At 32.2% G+C, this 20,796-nt stretch overlaps 3 protein-coding genes across 4 annotated transcripts; all 3 read right to left on the reverse strand.

The window, feature by feature from the left end:
• Window positions 1-4: 4 nt before the first annotated feature.
• On the reverse strand, window positions 5-2,363 carry LOC127063303 (ribonuclease H2 subunit B). The gene is made up of 5 exons (XM_050992877.1): window positions 1,296-2,363; window positions 962-1,200; window positions 594-879; window positions 288-505; window positions 5-219 (listed from the first exon to the last, which is right to left on the reverse strand). Exons 1-5 carry the CDS (start codon window positions 1,381-1,383, stop codon window positions 124-126), a joined length of 927 nt encoding a protein of 308 aa, XP_050848834.1. The 5' UTR covers window positions 1,384-2,363; the 3' UTR covers window positions 5-123.
• Window positions 2,364-2,929: 566 nt separating this feature from the next.
• LOC127063288 (carboxy-terminal domain RNA polymerase II polypeptide A small phosphatase 1) lies at window positions 2,930-14,117 on the reverse strand. 2 transcript variants are annotated; one of them, XR_007781311.1, is made up of 5 exons: window positions 12,331-14,117; window positions 11,097-11,530; window positions 10,812-10,997; window positions 10,425-10,731; window positions 2,930-9,364 (listed from the first exon to the last, which is right to left on the reverse strand). XR_007781311.1 is itself a non-coding variant. In XM_050992854.1 (4 exons), the coding sequence occupies exons 1-4, from the start codon at window positions 12,398-12,400 to the stop codon at window positions 10,540-10,542; spliced, it is 882 nt and encodes a 293-aa protein (XP_050848811.1). In that variant the 5' UTR covers window positions 12,401-14,116; the 3' UTR covers window positions 2,930-10,539. The 2 variants fall into 2 exon arrangements, 1 of the variants encoding a protein (XP_050848811.1); XM_050992854.1 differs by having other exon boundaries at window positions 2,930-10,731; window positions 12,331-14,116.
• Window positions 14,118-15,155: 1,038 nt separating this feature from the next.
• LOC127063277 (Golgi apparatus protein 1) lies at window positions 15,156-20,426 on the reverse strand. Its single transcript, XM_050992825.1, has 13 exons — window positions 19,824-20,426; window positions 18,772-19,755; window positions 18,594-18,695; window positions 18,217-18,495; window positions 17,951-18,120; window positions 17,753-17,870; window positions 17,428-17,624; window positions 17,122-17,341; window positions 16,688-17,014; window positions 16,413-16,592; window positions 16,120-16,345; window positions 15,942-16,048; window positions 15,156-15,845 (listed from the first exon to the last, which is right to left on the reverse strand). Exons 1-13 carry the CDS (start codon window positions 20,145-20,147, stop codon window positions 15,681-15,683), a joined length of 3,399 nt encoding a protein of 1,132 aa, XP_050848782.1. The 5' UTR covers window positions 20,148-20,426; the 3' UTR covers window positions 15,156-15,680.
• Between the last annotated feature and the right edge of the window lie 370 nt (window positions 20,427-20,796).

A 20,796-nucleotide genomic window follows, 5' to 3' on the forward strand; every position in this document is an offset into this window, starting at 1 on the left:
CATATAACATTCTGATTTAGCAATTTTTTAAGTTTTAGGAATAACTTTTATAGGAATGCAAGTACTCCATTATAACTTATTAATACAGTCTCCAATTATTTATAATCTGTAACTTACTAAAATTCATTTTTTTTTAAAAAAGCTAGTAATACTTTTAGATCCAACAGCTGCTTTTTGCCTAGCAAGCTCCTTCTTATTTAATGTTGGAGTTTTCTGAAGCTAAAATATAAATGGTAAACTGAGTATATACATTAATATATAAAAATCTATTTTTGCCAATAACATACCTTCTCAGGTTTTGACAAATCCAAAGCTTTGGTACGTGGGGTTAGATCTTCTTCAGAAGTTTCTCTTTTGAATTTCTTCTCCTCGATTACGTGCTTAGGACTACTCAATTTACGTTTTCTTTCTACTTCCTCTGGTATATTTAAATATTGTGCCAATTTTTTTGCTATATCGTCGGCCAAATATTCAGATACTATACCATGTGCATACTTTAAATATTCTGAAATATATATTAAAGAGATTTAATTAAATTATTTATTTATTTTTTTTTTTGTTTCAATTGTTTCGAATTTGAAGAAAATTCCTACCTAGTTCAGTACCACTTTCATATTTAGTATTTTTAACGTATGTAGCACTTATAGCTCCTTGCGATACATGAATGCTTTTCTGTTTTAAAACTTCGGCTACTCTTTCTACTTTTTTTTTCAACCAATTTAACGTTTTTTCTTCGTTGTACTTGAAAGCTTGTAGAGATTCATCACCTTTACGATCTGCAACTAAAGATAACTTCAAGTTTTGGCAATGAGCTAAGCGAGGTGTTTCTGGATAATCTTCATCCCATAAACATTGGTCAAGAGGCTGTATTTGTGGTGACTAGAATAACACACATATAACTAATAATTAATATTCATATTTACTTTTTTTTACTCATTTCTAATATCTTTAATAAAATTACCTTTCTTAAATACGGTAAAACTAAAAAGATTGGGTCAATTGGAGTAGAAAGATGCATTTTACCATCGGACTTAACGTTATCATCTATAAACCATGACCTTCTGTTTTCATCAAATGCTAAAACCTCTTGTACCGTAAGATCACCAGGGCTGAAAACAAACATAGCTGGTTGACTTGACGCAGGATGTCTAAGTTTGACTACGTTTGGTAAGTTTCCATCTTTTCCCTCTAGACCATCTCCTAAAAAAAATGATAGAATAAGAAATCTTAAACTGAATGCATTTGATGTAATACCAATTTTAAATAGACAACGTATGACTTTTTCTTTCACTAACCTTTCATAAGAAAGACCCAAGTGTTCGTTGCAGGATTTAAATTACCAGTTTTGACACATTTTTTGGGCGATGCTTTTATACGCGGCATGATCGTATTAATATAAGATTTTTTAGGTTAAATATTTTCCTTTGAATAAATTTTATTACGTTATATTATTTGTAAACTAATATTCAAAAGAAAAATTCAATGGTTAGCCATTTTTGACAATTAAACAGGGCGTTAACTTTTTATCGTTCGGTGTTATATTTAATTTCAATTCAATGTCACTTTTTGTGAGAAAACTCAGTACACGAGACATTTCGTTGGGATTAGCGTAAGCAACATTTGAAATTCCGACGCGCGGTCGGATGTGTTACAGACGATCTCTACGATCAGAGAAGTAGTGGCGCGTTATTGTGCCATGTTTCAAATTGTAATCCTTATATCGAACTCTAGCGTAGGAAGCGTTAACTAGATACTATCCTTTTCTCTCCAACTTTTGATAAATAGATTACATCGCAAGATATAAAATAACAAAAGGAAAAAAAATAATCATTATGCTTGTCAAATATTTCATAGAAGATATATAATCGGTATGATTATACTTTTCATTAAGAATACTATTGAAAACGTTTTTCAAGTTTATTGATCGATCAAATATTTATGATTTTGACTAGTTTTCAAGAAAAAATTCGTGGGTCGAAGTTTGAATAATTTAATACGACATAACCAAAGAAATTCTAAAGTGAAGATGTCGCTGATGTTAAGGGAGTGCTAAGCATCCGCCATTTACTTCCGCGAAATTTGAATTTTCAAGTATTTGGTATCATTAATTGTTCAATTTCACTCACCTGTTTTTTTTCTAGATGTATAATATTGGAAAAAAAAAGAAGAAAAAAAATTCAAATTTGTCTCGTTTTCATATTGTATATAGTGATCCATATGTCGTTTACTATATATGATTAAATTATCGAAGAACTTCGATCGAATAAATGGAACGCATTCGATTTTATTTTACTGCTTTAAATGGTAAATATTTGAGTTCTCGTTAATAGAGTACGCGGACGTCACTGATGACATTTTACTTTAAGAGAGCTACCCACGGAAATCCAATATCGAGAGTAATCGCGTGCGATCGAGCAGGTCGACCTAAATACCACGTCATTTGGATCAGAATAGAGGCGTGTTACACATACATACACACATACATATACATATATATATATATATATAAACGCACATATCGTCAGTGTCATTGCAAGAATGATCTCGTAATATATACGTATATACACATGCATATATGTTTATATATATAACATATATTGTATATGTTTATATATATATATATGTGTGTGTGTGTGTGTGTATGGATGTGTATATATATATACAAAAATCCTTGCAGTTTTTTTATATTTATTTATTTATTTATTTATTAAACAAAAAATCACAGAGTAACCTGTGAGGCAGGAGACATTATTTTTAATTTATAGTTCACGTGGCTCTTGTTCTTTTTTTTTCTTTTTATTATTTTTTTGCAATAAATAACATTGAAAAACGCTAATAATAATAAATTTACCTTACGTTAATAATAAATGTACGAAATATTTTTAAAAGAGCAACGTGAATCGGGAACAACTAAATTTGCAGAGAGAAATTTTCATTAGTGGAAGTGATGAAGTTTTATTTACAAATCAAGGCATTATCGTTAATCTTGTTTACATGCATACATATATCTTTCACTCTGATTTTTGTTTTTTACTTCTCTCTTTCTTATTTTTTTTTCAATTAATTTCCATCTCGCTCATTCTCGCATTTTTTTACCCTACTTTCATCGCTACTCTTACACACACACACACATTCACATGTACACACTCATACGTTTACATTCTCATTCTCTCTCTCTCTCTCTCTCTTTCTCTCTTTTATTCGCATTCAATATGCGCATGTATCTGTATGTATATATCCCTATCTCGTGTATGTGTGTGTATTTGTGTGTGTATGCGTATATATATATATTTATTTATTTATTTATATTTATTTATCTTTTTCTCACTCTTTCCACGTTTAACACAACGCTCTGATTACATTTAAAAATTCCTTGTGTTGTTTTTCTTTTCTTTTCTCTTCTCTTTTCTTTTTTGACGATTTTGTACAGTACATAGAAATATATATATATATATAATATTGTAATATGTTTAAAGGCGCAAAAAAGTGTAAGCGCCATATCCGGAGGCTTTATGTGTACGTATGTGTATGTGTATGTGTATGTGTATGTATGTCATTGCGATTTTTCTTACGAAAAATAATTCAGCATTATATAAAAAATTACGAATTTATTAATTAACAGGCTCGAAACCTGTGCACAGCTTTCTCCATTGCAATTTATTCTTCTTTTTATTTATTTATTTATTTATTTCTATTTTTTTCTTCTAAACACATGCACCCGGCCACACCACACCACCACAAGCGCACACGTATCTCCCGCTCATTTTTCGTCTCTTTTCTTTTTATAATCTTCTTCTCCTCCTTCTTCTTCTTCCTCTTTTCTAATCCTTTTTACAATTTTATCGATTCATTTATTAACACACGTTTACACACACAAACGTGTAGCTTCTCGAAATAACGCTTTAGCACGGAGAAAAGTATTGGTTTTAATCCCCTTTACAATTTCTCTCTCCTCTTTCTCTCTCTCTCTCTCTTTCTCTCAACAATCTAACGATACATTTTACATAGCGCAATAATTTTTGTTACTGTTGTTTCCTTTTATTTTCCTTTTTTTATTCCTTCCTCTTTCTTTATCTTTTCGTTAATACGAAGAAAAAAAAAGACAAATCTCACACATTCCATTCCACCGGTGCGGATGACGAATGAATTATTTAATTATTTGTATTTGATTGTTGTGTGTCGTCGCGAGAAGAGTGTGTACGTGAAAAAATATATATATACATATATATATTTATATATATATATATATGCATGTATGTATGTACATATTCTTCATACGTTTAGTAGCTTTCTTTTTGAATCGAATATCAACACACCGATAAGACAGCAAAGACCATAAAGATATAAAAAATATCATAGCAACAGATTAAATCTTTCGTAACGTGTTAAGTGATCTATGTTTAAAAGGCTTATCAAGAAAGATGATACAGACACATGATTATGATAAAAATGGTGAGACGATGATTTCACTATTCCGTAACATATCTAGATGATGATCGCAAATAGAAAATATATATATATATATATGTGTGTGTGTGTGTATTATATACAAGCCGCTGATTAGTGATCTATTATTTGAGATATTAAAAAACAAACGATGTTTCGTTAGATGCTATTTAAAAAATCTTTTTTCATTACATAAAAAAATTATTTTCTTTAAGAATAAATATACTTACGTACTTTTATAAAAACAAATAATCTTTATAAATAATTAAAATCAAAATATTTTAAAATATGTATTTCAAAACGAAAAATATACGACTTAGATCACTTTCGTAATGATCGTTTCTTATATATGTATACATATACATACATATCTACATAGATACATATATATATATATATATATATACATACATACATACATATAATCTTGTATTAATGCCAATAATTTTCTCCCCACTCGTACTTACACAGATGATAATCAAAATACATATTCGAATATTTGAAATTTGCGCATAAACTAATAATGCACGCTAATATTATACATACATATTCGGAAACTCTTTTTTACATTGCAGTCTGTTACAAATATGTCATACAATCAAATATATGGTAAAAATGAGTAAAAATTTTTTTATTCTCTTCATTTTGTCTTTCAACAAAAACGAATCAATATATATATATATATATATATACATACATACATATATATACACATATATATACATACATATATATATATATATATATATATATAGATACAAGACGATCATAAAATCGTAAAATTACTGACGATACAATCCTTTAATGAAAAAATTCGCGTGCTGCAATATTGCAAGTTGCAATTATTTACGGAAGCACAGACTTCTTTGTCTAAACGCTAGAATTTTTTCTTTTATTTTTTTTTCCTTTTCTTTTCTTTTCTTTTACTATTATTTTATGCATTTAAGGAAACGAATCGAATTCAATAAGGAATTCATTTCATTCGAAGAGTACGCAATTCTGAGTGCTTCGCTGCTGATTTGTTTATTTGTTTGTTATTGATCTTTCTTTTTCTTTTTTTGTTTTTATTTTCTTTCCTCTCTTCTTGCGGTGTGATGGGAGACACAGAAGATATACATATAATAAAATTTTATTCGAAGCGTTCGACGACACTTATTCGATATTCATTAATGTAAAAAAGACGAGTTCATCAGGTATTTGCTACATATTTGTACAGTTGTTTTATTTTTTTTTTATTTTCTTTACTTTTTTTTCTTTTATAATATATATATATACACACACACACGCACGTACACGCTCACAGATATACACATACACACTACACACATGTACATATATATATATATATATATTTATATTATTTGTATCGCTCGAAAATATCGTGGAAAATATTTTCTTTAAAACGTTAACACCGCGCGATCTTTTGGCATATATTCAAAGAAGTAGTTACAATTGTAAAACGCATCGTAAGATTAAAAGTTCCATTTAGATAATTACGCTGGTGTGTGAAGTGAAATCAAATGGATCTCTCCCTCTCTTTCTATCTGTCTCTCTATTCGCTCTATTATATGTATATATATATATATCGCAAATATATTTTCAAAATATTTGCGATATTTATGTTACACGATCTATGTATGTATGTATGTATGTATGTATGTATCTATGTATGTACGTATGTATGTGTATTGGCTTTCTACAGAGTCGTTTGGCTGGGCGTTATGGGATACGAGACTATCAATATCTTTACGAGAATAGGTTTTTACTTTCATATACGCAAATACGAGATATCGAATCACGCTAAAAAAAAAGGAAGAAAAGAAAAAACAAGAAAATACAAAAAAAAGAGAATAAAGGAGGAAAAAAGAAAATATTAAACATCCGAAAAGATAAAACAATTTTTCTCAGTTTCATCGTTAACACATTGTGTTAAAGTAACAAATTCGAAGAAACAGAGAGTGATAGTCGCGCGATAGAGAAACGATTTTTTTCTTTTTTTCTTTTTTTTTTTTTTTTTTACATATTTTTCAAAGTACGAATATTTTCATTATTTGCATTTATACTCTATATGTACATTTATATATTCTAACTCTCTTTATTTCTCTTTCATTCATTCATTTTCTCTTTCTCTCGTTTTTTGCACTGGTATATCTGGTGTATATGTATATAGAAAAAGTAAGAAAGAAAAAAAACAACATACAATATATATATATATTTATGTATGTATTATATATATATATAATACACGCACACATATATACATATATGTATAACTTAATCGCAACATCTATCCAAAGTAAATATAAAAGCCTCAATGGAAGTGCGAAAAGTTTTTCTCTTTTGCATGATACATTAAAATATTTCATTTTCTATCCTTCTTAACATAATAGAAAGAAAATATGTTCTCTTCCTTTTTTTTCTCTCTCTCTCTCTCTTTCTCTCCTTAACTAAGTACAAGTGTTTCACGGTATCTCATCATTTACTATTTTACCACAACTCGTATAATTAGATTTCAATATATATATATATATATATATATATATATATATATATATATACATATATATATACACATATCTAACAATATAGTTCTCAAATATCGTATTCCAATATAAAAGATTGCAACTCGTACATCTCTCTCTCTCTCTCTCTCTCTCTCTCTCTCTCTCTCTCTCTCTCTCGCTCTCTCTCGCTCTCTCTCGTGCAAAATATTCTATTATTAGTGCGAAGAAGAATTTTGATTGATTTGTACTGTTTTCTCATAGAAACGATCATCGTTTTCATAATGTTTAACAGAAATTAATATAATAGACAAAAAATTGTACGTCTTTAAGATTTTTTAATATCTATCATTGGAAATAATCAATCATAATGATTGATCGTAGAAGACGTTTCAAAAAAAAAAAGAAAAAAAAAAGAATTGCGTCGCTTTAAGAGTATACCTTTTAATATTTTTAAGTTGCATCGTTAAAGGGTTCGATTTTACAAATATAGAAAAAAGACGCTTGTTTAAGAGCTTAAAAGAAATTATAGTTTATAACAATTGTTTCTTTATAATTTTTTCAATGATATATTCATTATTAACATTAAAAAAAAAAAAAGAAAAGAAAAGAAAAAAAAATCAATCAAAATGATCGTAGGAGATGATTGAAAAATCGCGTCGCTTTAGTGATACGTTTAATATTGTTAAGTTGCAATGTTAATGAGTTTAATTTTACAAATATAGAAAAAGACATTTGATTACGAGCTTAAAAGAAAGTATAGCTTATAATAATTTTTCTCTATATATTTTTTCAAGTATGTGTTGAATTACTGACATTAATACGATAGAATCCTCTTATAATGTGCTATGCGAGGAGCAAATGCATAACAGAGTGAAAGCGAATCCGCTTATGATAGACTATACTATTTCTTTTAAGCTTCGCCTATTATCGAAGGTTGTCTGTGTTGTTATTATTATCCAAGTATATACGTCTTTATATTGTGAATGAAAAATATTTCTAATTTTGTAAAAACTCTATATAAATATAAATATATATATATGAGCTGATGATTATGAAAGGTTAATCCAAATCAAAAATTAAAAAAAAAAATTCATTTATTACGTAATTTGTATAGCAAAGATCCAGTTACACGAATTACACAATAGACTAATTTTTTTTTTTTCATTTTTGATTTAGACCATACACTTTTATATGAATCATCAGCTCATATATATATATGCATTTATATATATATATATATATAAATTCTTCATTCGAATTAATTAAAAAAAAAGATGTATAAAACAAAACAAAAAAATAAGAATAAATTGCACAGATAAAATGTCCTAGCGAGTTTTTTATAACGATTGTTAGATGATTCTTAAACTGTATGTAATGCGCTCATAGATATACATATATTATCGTGATAATCTATTTATACAACTTTGCACACTTATGTAAACAAAATAAGCTGTTCGTAATTACATAAAACAAAAAATATATATATATATACATATATCTCACCGTACTATTTATTAAAATACTCATTTAATCTTATGTTTACCCGTTTTGGAATATCAATGTGTATAATTCTCATAATTTTTAACAAAAAATTAATATTATTAAGTTTAAAAAGAGATATTACATACAGTGCATATATAAATATTCAATTTTCTTTTATAATGAAAAATGCAACAAATCAATAAAAACAAATTTATCATGTTTAAGTTGTATGCGTTTGATTGATTTTTTTAATCTTTTTTTTTTTTCTTTCTTTTTGATAATAATCGAATTACCAGTTTATAAGCGATTAATGTAAAAACTGATCGATGAAAAACATTATGCGACAGCAACAAATATAGAACATTACAAACAATATATATATATATAATACTTTAAAATGTGGACCAGTCACATAAAGGATGAAATAGATGATAGCATTAATAAAAGTAATCACAAAATGGTGATAATAATAACATTAATGTAACAACTATGAGAAGATGGAGAGATGAAAATAATGAGAGGAGAAAAAAATAATAACATTATAAAATCATAATAATAACGAGGATAAAAAATATAAGCAATGATAATAAGATTGATTATATCAACGTAATGCGCAATCTGTACATTACATAATATGTATATACGATAAAGCGTGCAAAATCAATCATCACTGTTAGTGTGAATACAACTACATACTTACACGTATTGTGTTGTCTACCACCTACCCTTCACAAGGGTTCTATATTATCTATATAAATCTAATTCATTAACCATGTTATTATAATTGTTCATTTAACGTAAGATGTTTTTTATTATCCGTACGATTGCGCTTGGAGGGAGAGAATGATATGCATTTTGGCTCGGTCTCTTTAAATTGTTATATCACTTTCTTGTAATTAAATTAGTTGACTCACTATCTGGCACACATTCTCCTTTGAAAAAAAGAAAAAAAAAGGGTCAATCGTACTGGCAAATCATGAAAATATTAATAACTTAATCTAAAATATTATAATAAAATTCACTGTTTAAAATACGAAGGATGATACCTTTTAAGATGATTAAACAAATTTAACATTTAGTGTATTATCATAATTTTAAGTTGCCAGCCTTTTGATATTTTTTTTGTTTTTTTTTTATTTTCTTTTTTGTGTTTTTTTTTATTTTTTTTTTTTATTTTTTGCTTTAATATTCAATATTACGTCAAGTAACGATCGTAATATTATATATCATCGATCCTATGGGAAAATGCTAAAAAAAATTACTATACAAACTCGAAGTTGTGATGCGATGTACATATTTGTAATGCCAGCAAATGAAATGCAAATTAATAACAAATTGGTCCAAATAAAATGATGAAAAAAATGTGTAACACCGAACAACCCATCAAACGACTCATACTTATCAATGATCACTTTGATAATTTCTTGTATGACTCTGTGCGATTTATATTCAGGATTTAGTTCAGGATTTTTAAGATTATCCGTTGAGGTATTCAGCAAGTAAATATCATGCAATAGCACAAAATTTGCGTGCTCTAATTCAACAAGAAATATATCATTCATTTTTTTCACTTTCGTCTGTATCAAAGATATAAAGCACGCATTTGCGTACTCTGATCTAACTAATTATACCGAAGCGTTTATCGATTTCTGCTTTTTGTTCGATCATCATCGGAAAAACTCTTTGTCGTAACAAAACCCTTTGAATCGAAGTGTAACAAAAGTTAATCGCTACACGTATTATTTTTATTCATTCTTCATCGTTCTGTCTGTACCTATTCGTTCTTTTTCTTTTTGTTTTCCTTTTTTTTTTTTTCTTCTAACGTTAGTTCTTCATCGCGTTGCTGCTTATTAGGAAGAAAATTCGAAGGCAACAACAAAGCAGAGTGCGGTTAATGTTGCACTATTATAACAGGGAAACGATACGCAGAAATGTTCACCCAGACTACTACGGGTACTTTTGGCCTTAGATAAAATATCTAACTGGGCATACCCGATTATCCATCGCAGCACAATAAGTGGTTAGCATTGGACAAATCAATTAAGATCCTCCTTAATGCACATCGAGTGATAACAAGACTGGTCACTTGACCAGAACATAGGTGGGGCTAGGAAGCACCAAGCGAACCTGATCCAGGACTGGGACTGTTTTGTACCGTAGTTGATACTTGATTATATGGATGATTGCTGTTGCACAAAACTGTATAAATGTTCTCCACGCTACTAAGTTTCTCAAAGAATGGAATTAAATCTAATAGTTCTGAGTCCGTCATGTCATCAAACCAAGATGTCACTGGAACCTAAAATCAAATTTTCAATTAACGATCTTTGATCGGTTTATTCTGAAGTTTATGTTGAAAGAGTATAAATTATTATTTACCGCATTATCAGGATGAAAAATATAGCTGGCAGGGCTGTTATCGACAATAATAATTTGTTGTAGATCTCTTCCCAGCTTATTTAAATCTTTAACGTAATTTCCTCTATGAAAAACGCACGACTCTCTGAATAATCTTGCTCTAAACACTCCCCATCTATCTAACAGATCGGCTACAGGATCAGCATACTGCAAATAAAACAGAAATATATTATATATTTGTCTAAGTACATATCAATCGGATAGTTTAGAACTTTTATCATTTTAAACGAAAAAACCAATAACTACCTTAGCTAAACTTGCTGTGAACAATACGCATTCGTATAGTTCTCCCATCCTCTGCAAAAATTCATCCACATAAGGCCTCTTTAAGACATACACTTGGTGTACTGTTCCATCAATTTCTACAGGAACAACAAAATCCGCATTGTTGATCGGTTTGAAAGAACTGTGCACAAGTGTCTCATCCAAATCGATCACCATGCACTTTTTATGCATATCCTGGTGTCTGACAGGCGGTAAAAGATACCGTGGGGACCCAGTTCCTGGCGGAGGTGAACCCCGTCCATCTCCCTGTAGCGAACTTGTTTTGGAACTTTTCGAACTACTTCCGCGTCCTCTACCAAGACAACAAAGCAGAGAACGCAAGAGTCCCCGCCCTCTTGGTTTCTTGCCACCTGTGGGACCGTTGCTGGCCGCTTCATTCTCTCGTGGTAATTGGGCTATATTCGATAGTAATAATAAAAAAAAAAATAATAATACCTTTACCCTACTAATAATACAAAAAGAAAATCTATTGTTATTACGTTATAGAACTCACTCGTTTGAAAATAACTTGTAATTAACAAAGTACACAAATGTAATATTGACAAAACAAGGAAATATTTTTTGGCCTACAAAACATCAATATTTATAGAAAGGGCAAAAGCCTTAGTCGTGAAACGAAACATAATATAGGAACAGTGTTTTGGAATCATTTACGTTCCTAAGAATGTACGACATCAACGTGTAACGAAAATTTCATCTTTGTCATCGCGCGCATAGTAGGACAAAGATAGCGTTAGTGACACGAATGTTAGGAGGTTCGTAAATTAAAGCAGCGGCAAGGTAAGATATGGCACGGAAGAGAGAAACGAGTCGAGAATGAGGAGGAAAGGGGAGAGAAAAGAGGGGCAACTGGTAGAGACACGGTTCGACTACGAGGCGAGGCAAGGCGAAAACGCGGGGCGAGATGGTGGAGGAGTAGAAACGAGAGAGAGAGAGAGAGAGAGAGAGAGAGAGAGAGAGAGAGAGAGAGAAAGATAGAATGGAGAAGGAAGGCGAACCGTGAGACGAGTAATGGAGGAAACGTAGGAGTAGAGGGGAAAGGGGGAGGCAAGAGGACCGAGGCAAAGTTTAGGAGAGAGAAGGTGAGGAGAGGCGCGGTGCAGTCCCGTAACAGGTGCAGATTCCATCCAGCATCTGGAAGAAAAATGCAGAAAAAGGCGTAGGATTGGGAGCCGTGCTCGTTATGTTTACCTACCTTTCTCGTTATTAAACTGGCCTAGCTCGTCATCCCGCGACACTTGGGTGATAATGGACGATGCGTCCATTTAAACATTTGCTGGGAGTCCCTCCGTGTTGCTCGATCGTGAATTCCTTGGATGCGCGCGCGGGGGGATACCACCGACACACGCGCTCGCGCGCTCGCGCGCAAGCCTCGAAGGAGAGCGTACGCGCGCACGATGCACGCACACGCGCTAACTCGTTCGGCCGCTCGCGACACGGCAATTCCGTTCTCCTACTACCACCACCACTACTACTACCACCACCGCCGCCACCGCCACCGCTAGTACCACCACTACCACTACCACTACCACCACCACCAGCAACACTGCTACCACCACTACTATTGTTACTACTATTACTATCACCACCACTACCGCTACCACCGACGACGACGACGACGACGACGACGACGACGACGACGACGACGACGAAAAACCTCCTCCCCCTCCACCGCCACCGACCCGTCACCGTCGTCGCCAGCACCTCCACTCCTTCTCTTTTACCGCCGACGTCGTCACCGCCGCCGTCGCCGCCGCCGCCGTCGCCGTCGCCGTCGCCGTCACCACCACCACCTCCACCGTCGTCGCAGACGCCGCCACCACCACCACCACTGCGGCCGCAGCCACTGCGAAGATCACCGCGACACGGCGGACTTGGACGCATAGGCGCGGACGCACGCACACGCTGTGCTGCAACGGCACGCGGTGCTCCGCCGATCCCCCTTTCGTTCACTCTTCCTTCTCTTTCTTTTCCTCTTCTGCGCTGTCTCTCTATCTCTTTCTCTTTCTCTTTCTCTTTCTCTTTCTCTTTCTCTTTCTCTTTTCTTTTCTTTTCTTTTCTTTGTAACTCAAGACTCTTGCACTTCTCCGTACGACGAAAAACTTTTAAAACGATCTTTCCTTCTCCACTTCTTTCTCTTTTTCTTTTTATATCCCCCTTCTTCTACACTTTTCTTTATAATAATAATAATAGTAGTAATAATAATAATACTCAATCCGAACACCGCCAAATTGACACCGATCTCCTATCGTGCCAAATACTCGTTAAAAATTTCTTTTGACGTTCCGCCTTCATTTTCCAATATATATATGTACGTACGAGAAACACTCGCGACCATATACCTTCTTGCTACTCTACCATTATCATCCCACTACCATCACCATCATCACCACTACTCTTCTACTACTACTACTACTCCTACTGCTGCTACTGCTACTACTACTATGCACACGCAGAAAAAACCGGGCACGCGCTCGCGCGCGCACTCCACTCTACAGCGCGCCTTTTTTTACGCGCCACACCTATCTCCCCAGTGACGATTCATTGCGATTCCATTCGCATATCTTTCTCTTTATCGCTCTCTCTTTCTTTCTCTCTCTCTCTCTCTCTCCCGCTCTCTCTCGCTCTCTCTTTACCAACTATATTCTTCTCGCATATATCCCGATAATGTCTTCGAACCGTTAACAAAACAATGATCGAAGTTAAAAAGAACGAGCAATGCAAACGGCTTGCTTTGATTGCTCGCGACGTTAAAAATGGTCTCTTTCATTCGAGCAGATCGATCGAACGAATGTATACGTCAAAATCCGTAAAAAAAAGAAAGTGCAAACAAACGAACTATGACAAACTATGGGGGGGACTTGGCACAGCTAACTCGACGTTCAATGTATCCACGAGAACTCGCGTATTCACCGTGTTCCGTCGTATCTCCGCTTTCATCGTCCCTGTCCTCTACTCCTCTCCGCACCACCCTCGCAGTCCATCTATCACTCTCTCTCTCTCTCTCTCTCTCTCTTTCTCTTTCGCTCTCTTCTTTCTGTCTCACTCACAGTATTACGTTCCTGTGGCTTCGGTCTGACGAGCCGCCGATCGTCGCGCCTCCTTGCGGCGTGTAAAGCGAACGATAACCTTGGTGTAGGCTCATATAGTACAAATTCGAAAATCGAGAGCTATCACTGGAATTAGAATCGAAAGCCAAGTCGAACGTTATTCATCACATATATATATATGTGTGTGTGTGATGGTTTATAGATATATGTATACATCTCAGTCCGATCTCTTTTGCGTCTTGTTTGTGGCCTTCGCTAAAGCTCCGATCGTCCTTAGCAGATTTTGAAATTTTCTCGAACACGACGTTCGACACACCTTTGATTCAAGTAGTCACACAATGGCGGTGCATTCATCTCGATCCAAGAAAGAATGCGCATATTAATACTTTTTAATATTTGTTTTTCTAATATTGTTTTTTTTTTTTTTCATTTGTACGTGTTATTTTCGAAACTTGTTGGGTTATGTATGTTCGACAATGTCATTTCGTTATTAACGTTTTATAGGTTACTTTATTTACCTTCGAGTTTAGGTTAATTGAATTTCGACAAGGAAAAATATCTAATCGAATCAATTACGTTCGTTAAAACTTAGAATTAAGAATTAAATTTTATTTTCAGGTATAACAGGAGAATAAATATACATGTAATATAATATTCGTTTTGATATTTATTTTGTGATCGGTTTTAGATAAGAGTTATCGTAATGACGATTAATTTTTTGTAATGATTTTTTTGTTAGTATTTAGATTCGTTACATAAGTAATATTTATCAAATTTTATTGAAAGAAAGAAACCAATACAATCTACATACATATATTATAGGTTATCTAGAATTTTAAATATATTACATGTATATAGAACGTTTATGACAATAGTCAAAATATATTATCAAATCTCTTAATAGTTATATCATTATCAATATGACAAAATGAAAGACGAATATAAATTGTTTCCAGGTAAGACGTTTGAATTTAAATAAAAGAAAAACATGTTTTATTCCTTCTTTTCACGAATCTTTATATATATTACAAATATACGTAGAAAAACAGACATAAGAAATAAATTTCATCCAAGAGTCCATTTTATAATATTTCCGGCATATTTATTAAATCCTAATATATACTTATATGTCCTTGTAAACACGTTGTAACATTGACTCTTATAACTTTCTTTTATACATACGATAGTTCTGTTTTTTCTTTTTAGTCAATTTGCCACATAAGAAAATCAATTTCATTATATATACATCGCACAAGAGCATAAATATTTATTTTTATTTATACACATAATAAAGAAAAGTATAAAAGATTAATATTTATATTTGTGTGATCACTTTAAAAATTTCTCAATAAGTTTAGACTTAGAATAGAGCACGAAATGATCACTCAGAAATTTGAATGCCACATGTTTCCTAATTTCTGAAGTTAATTTATAATTATACGAAAATGCTTTCTTTTTTTTTTTTTGGTGGACGGATAAGCCCAACTTTAATTTATCACTTATTTTTCATTATCATTGTTCTCCTTGTTACTCTTCCACAAAACATACCAATGATAAAAATAATTCCAATAAGGGTAAATCCTACCATCATAAAATATCGTTTTGCAGGAGATCGATTAAGAGATGAATACAGTTCTTCTATACTATTAGGAGCGATTAACTATGAATAAAACAAATTAAAATGATTGATCATTAGCAATGAAGTAGTTCAATTCTAATTTAAATATATTCAGTAATAATAATATGATAATAATACCTTGGCAGCATTTCTGAACATTTCCATTCTTGTTGTCAACATTTTATAACAATCTGGTTCTAAAGATTTATTATTATCTTGTAAAACATTTTGCAGACACATGATATCTAAAAAATTCACAATCTCTATTAACTATCACTGCCATAATTCTTTTCTCTTATCATTTTATCTCACTTACGTCTTCCTGCCCCTTGTGGAATGTCACTGCAATATTTACTAACGTCTACTGCACAAGCTTTTTGTAATAGAGGGTCAACGTTGATATCTGCTCTCGTCTGTTCTATCAAATCTGCTACCTCCAATCTGCATTCTTCTCTCATAACTTTATTTCCAGCATTGAACTCCATTTTCAAACATTCCTCTACAGCAGCAGGATCATTGTCATTGTGACATATTGTTTCGATCTAAACAAATGTAGTTTACGAATTTAATATTCGTAGTATTAGAAAAAAATAAACACAATATGATTACCTCATGTGCACACATTGTAGCTAGTAAAGGATTCAAGTGATAATTTAGAGCAGCTTCTCTAAGTATAATGGTCATTTGTTGCTCACATTTTGGCACAAGTTTGGCTTCCCTAAATTTAATTTTTAAGCATTTTATAACTTTTCCTTCAAGTTCCTTATCAGTTGGTTCACGTATTAAAACCTATTTTACATAAGAAAAAAATATATATATACTTATACATTTAAAAAATAAGAATCTAGTTGTGTATATATATATATAAAATAAAAATATTTTACCCCTTTGCAAAATCTGTCAATATCATAGGTACATGCATTTTGTAATGCAGTGTTAAATCTGTAGTCAGTGTTTTGTTCAATCATTCTTCGAATTACGATATTTTTACATTTTTCATCGAAAGTAGTATCGTCTTTATATCTTTTTAAACAATCAAGACTTCCCGATCGATTTACGTCATGGCAAAATTGTCTCAACATTGCACGGCAGGTATTTATTAACGCAAAATCGCTCGAACTATCTTGAAACTCTTGTTTTCTTACGTTAAATAATTTTTTATGACACGAATCAGACAATTTTGTTTTTTGTGAAGCTAAACATTCCAATACCTATACATAAAAGAAAACTTCCATTTTATTCAATTGAAATATTATCATATATAAATAAATGAAATAAATTAGATTAAAGAGATATTTAAGAATCACGAATTAATTACCTGTGAATTGCCTGCTTCCACGTTAAAACAAAATTGTTTTATATCTTGTGCACACGATGTATGTAACACAGGATCAAACTGTATATTTTCTCGTTGTTGATATAATTGAGCTTTCAATTGTTGCCTACATTCTTTTGGTATACGATGTTGCGTATTTTTCATTATGTCTGCTTGTACAATCGAACTGAGACATTCTATAACTTCTGCTTTTGTTTTCGATCTACAACAATAATATTTATATTAATTATATTACGTATGTATATGTTATTACATATTTATAATTATTTTCAAGAATATGTCAATTACCTGGGACACCATCTTTTAACGTAACTTCTACAAGCTTCTTTAAATTTGTATGTAAATCGATAATTCTTCAATGATATTAATTGAAAATGTTCTATAGCCGCTTTACATTTATAATCAGATCGAACATCTAACTCATTTTTATGTTCTATTAAACATTCCATCATATCACCCTCGTCTTTACCATATTTAAGCACTTCCTAAAAAATTTTGATTATGATATGTTTTTGATACCAATTAGATATGCTATAATGTTTAATGTCACTTACTAATATTTTGGAATTCAAAATGCATCTTTACTCCATATAAAAAAAAAAATTGTGTGTACCTCACAATGATGTTCCATAACGTGTTGACACGCGGACGAAATTATTGGATTTAATTCAATACGTTCAGCTTGTACTTCTGTAAAATTTCCAACTGCCAGTTTGCATATTTTAGTTAAACTGTAATATAAATATTTTTTTATTAATAACCAATAGAAGCATGCAATGATGTTAAGAAACGTCACTTGACGAAACAATACCTATCTAAATTATCTTGAAGACATAGAATCTCCTCTCCTTTCGCAGTCTTATCATAACAAAATGATGCCAAGTCGCTTAAACATACTTCTTCAATTTCAGGTTGCAAATCGACGTTTACGGCCCTTTGTCTCATGACTCTTCTTATTTCTTCTAAACATTCACCTTTTAACTGTAAAAGGAGGTAATTTTAAGTACTAATAAAATTCTAATAAAGAAATAGATACATATATTTGAACAAGTAGAAATGATTAAATCACATTTTTACCGTCAAATTTTTTTGATAGGCATGTCTGTATAAACATGGCAATACAAGCGGACCTCTTTCTGGATCCATTTGCGTTCCATCGTTTGCCCATGCATTTGCCGCGTGACATAAACGGATAGCATCGTATTTACATGCTTTGTACAATTGAGGATCCAATTTGTAATCTCTAGCTACGAAATATTGTATCTGAATCAAAGCTGTTTCACAGGCTTCTGTCATTTTAGAAGTTCCGATTTGGTCCGTCAAACAAGATATAACTCTGGCATCTCCGCCACGTACCTGACGAATAAAGCATATAGATTTATAATTAATCACTGTATATATCATAAATTAATTAATATTAATAGTCACTCTATATATCATAAATAGTATCATACATCTTTGCAAGCTTGATTGACAACATGCTGACACTCTTCTCTCAAAATTGGATCTATTCTCCAATCTTCTCCGGCGTCTGCTCCTTTAATTAATTGTTCTAACTACAAATAAAGATGATATATAATAATATAACAGGATATTATTATAATATTGAAATATTATTTGTTATATATTTACCGCTCTCTGACATTTGTTAGAAACTCTAGACTTCTTCTTTCTTGTTCTGGTATGTTCCATTAAACAATGAATCGTGGCACCACCAACTTCAAGACTGTTACAAAACATTGTGATATCATTTGCACAACCATCAACTATTTCAGGAGATAATCTATAATCTTCCATTAATAATTTTCTGTGATCAAACATTTCTGCTTGACAAGCTCTTTCGATCTTGGAACCATTTTTCATAGCTGATTCCAGACAAAGTAAAATTTGTGCGAGTCTTATTTCTTTGTCCTCTGATACACCTTTTTTACAACGATTCGTTTTAATATCATCCTTACATGCTTTAACAAAACCTTTGCTGACCTTATAATCAGAGGCAATAAGTTTTTCCCTTCTTATAAGTTGTTCTTGACACTGAGCTGTCATGGAATGTTCCATTTTATGTTGCATTAAACACTTATATACTTGACCGCTTCCTGGCCTAATATTTGGACAAAATTTGATATGATCATGTATACAGGCTAAATAGAGTTGACGATCCAATTTAATATTATCAGCTTGTATTTCAGAAACACGGAGTATGCGTCGTTTACATTTAACCTGTAATTGTTCGATATGTTCTTGCAAACAGGCTAAAATTTGTCCTTGCGATATGTCTCTATATTGTTGTATCCTGCCACATTTAAATGTTTTGATATCTTCTTCGCAATCGGAAAAAAATGGTGTAATGATTCTGAAATCACTGAACGCAATCCATTCTAATCGTTGGATATAAGCAATACATTGCAGATTTTTCACGCTTTCTCTCTTTTCTACTAAACAAGACAAGTAAGCTCCCTGTACATTTCCTTCGGGAGAACATTCTAAATTATCCAACTCGTTGTGATCGCATGCTTTTTTAGCCAACCTATATACATTTTGATTGTTGGTAATGTTCTTTACATAATCCCAAATTGCTTGCTGACAGTCCGTGTCGATGATGGACATTTCATTCGGCTGTAAAATTAAAATGTGAATATTCAAGAAAAAGAAATATATAAATTCGACGCTCCATCACGATATACCTTCAAAGTTTGAATGCATTCCAATAGCACCAATTCATCATTTTTGTCTATGTCTTCGCAGAGTTCCTTTAAATTCATTTGACACTTTGGTAACATAAAGCTTAACAAATTATTCTCTCGTTTATACATAGAATTTCTTTTGACCCTATGCAAACTGTCAGCAGAAGATTTGCTAAAAACCCAACTAATTTGTGGGGTAATTTCGTTTTCGTTCGTAGATGCATTTTCGGAATAAACGTTCGACGTACATGCAAGAGAAGTAAATAATAAAAGCTGTAGAAAAATGGTAAATAAAATACTACTAAAATATTTCGTGCGTTCCATTCTATGTAACGAAGTCTCGAGCGTAGCTTGCACTCAAATTATATTTCTTGCAGTACACATTACAACGCAATCACTTTTTCACGAGAGACGTTGGAGTTTGTTCTTCCTTCCCTCGCGGAGCCTCTTTTTCTTAACCGTCATATAACATCAACGTCATGAGCATTTAACCGAACTTTGCGCGTGAGAACAGTGCCATAAGATCTTTTCCAACACGACGTCGACGACAACGCTTACAACTTGAGATTCCGTCGACATGCGACGACGCGCGAAGGACATTAACGACGATTGGTCATCGTCCTTGACTATATCGCATTCAATCGAAGCGCGAAATTTAAACGAAAGCAAAAAAGATGGATGATTAAGTTGGAGAAGATTCGAGATAATACAATCTCAACGATGTATTAGACAATACAGATCGAAGCGTCAGCAAGCATCAGCAATAACAAGAAAAGAAATTCGGTAAAACTTATCTCCTATAATTAAAGAAAAATATTAAAAGGAAACGACCACGATTAACAGATAGAACGATAAAGAAGAGATTAAAAAATGGCGCATTTCCGAAGTTTACCGAAAAGAGACGAAGGCCAGTACGATGTCGTAATTCGCGAGACGACAAAGCCGACCAACCAGCCAGCCACCAGCCAGCCAG

Source organism: Vespula vulgaris, chromosome 4 (genome assembly GCF_905475345.1).
Source record: "Vespula vulgaris chromosome 4, iyVesVulg1.1, whole genome shotgun sequence".
In the NCBI taxonomy this organism is placed as follows: Eukaryota; Metazoa; Arthropoda; class Insecta; order Hymenoptera; family Vespidae; genus Vespula; species Vespula vulgaris.

Excerpts from the sequence above, each read along its gene's own strand:
- LOC127063303 (XM_050992877.1), bottom strand. The coding sequence starts at position 1,383 with ATGCCGCGTATAAAAGCATCGCCCAAAAAATGTGTCAAAACTGGTAAT. Across the intron at positions 506-593 it reads TGAAAGTGGTACTGAACTAG|AATATTTAAAGTATGCACAT; the intron begins GTAGGAATTTTC and ends TATATATTTCAG. Across the intron at positions 220-287 it reads ATTTGTCAAAACCTGAGAAG|CTTCAGAAAACTCCAACATT; the intron begins GTATGTTATTGG and ends TTTATATTTTAG.
- LOC127063277 (XM_050992825.1), bottom strand. The coding sequence starts at position 20,147 with ATGGAACGCACGAAATATTTTAGTAGTATTTTATTTACCATTTTTCTA. Across the intron at positions 18,121-18,216 it reads CCTATCAAAAAAATTTGACG|TTAAAAGGTGAATGTTTAGA; the intron begins GTAAAAATGTGA and ends CTCCTTTTACAG. Across the intron at positions 15,846-15,941 it reads TGTTCAGAAATGCTGCCAAG|TTAATCGCTCCTAATAGTAT; the intron begins GTATTATTATCA and ends TTTTATTCATAG.
- LOC127063288 (XM_050992854.1), bottom strand. The coding sequence starts at position 12,400 with ATGGACGCATCGTCCATTATCACCCAAGTGTCGCGGGATGACGAGCTA. Across the intron at positions 11,531-12,330 it reads CCAGTTTAATAACGAGAAAG|CCCAATTACCACGAGAGAAT; the intron begins GTAGGTAAACAT and ends TATCGAATATAG. Across the intron at positions 10,732-10,811 it reads TTTTTCATCCTGATAATGCG|GTTCCAGTGACATCTTGGTT; the intron begins GTAAATAATAAT and ends ATTTGATTTTAG.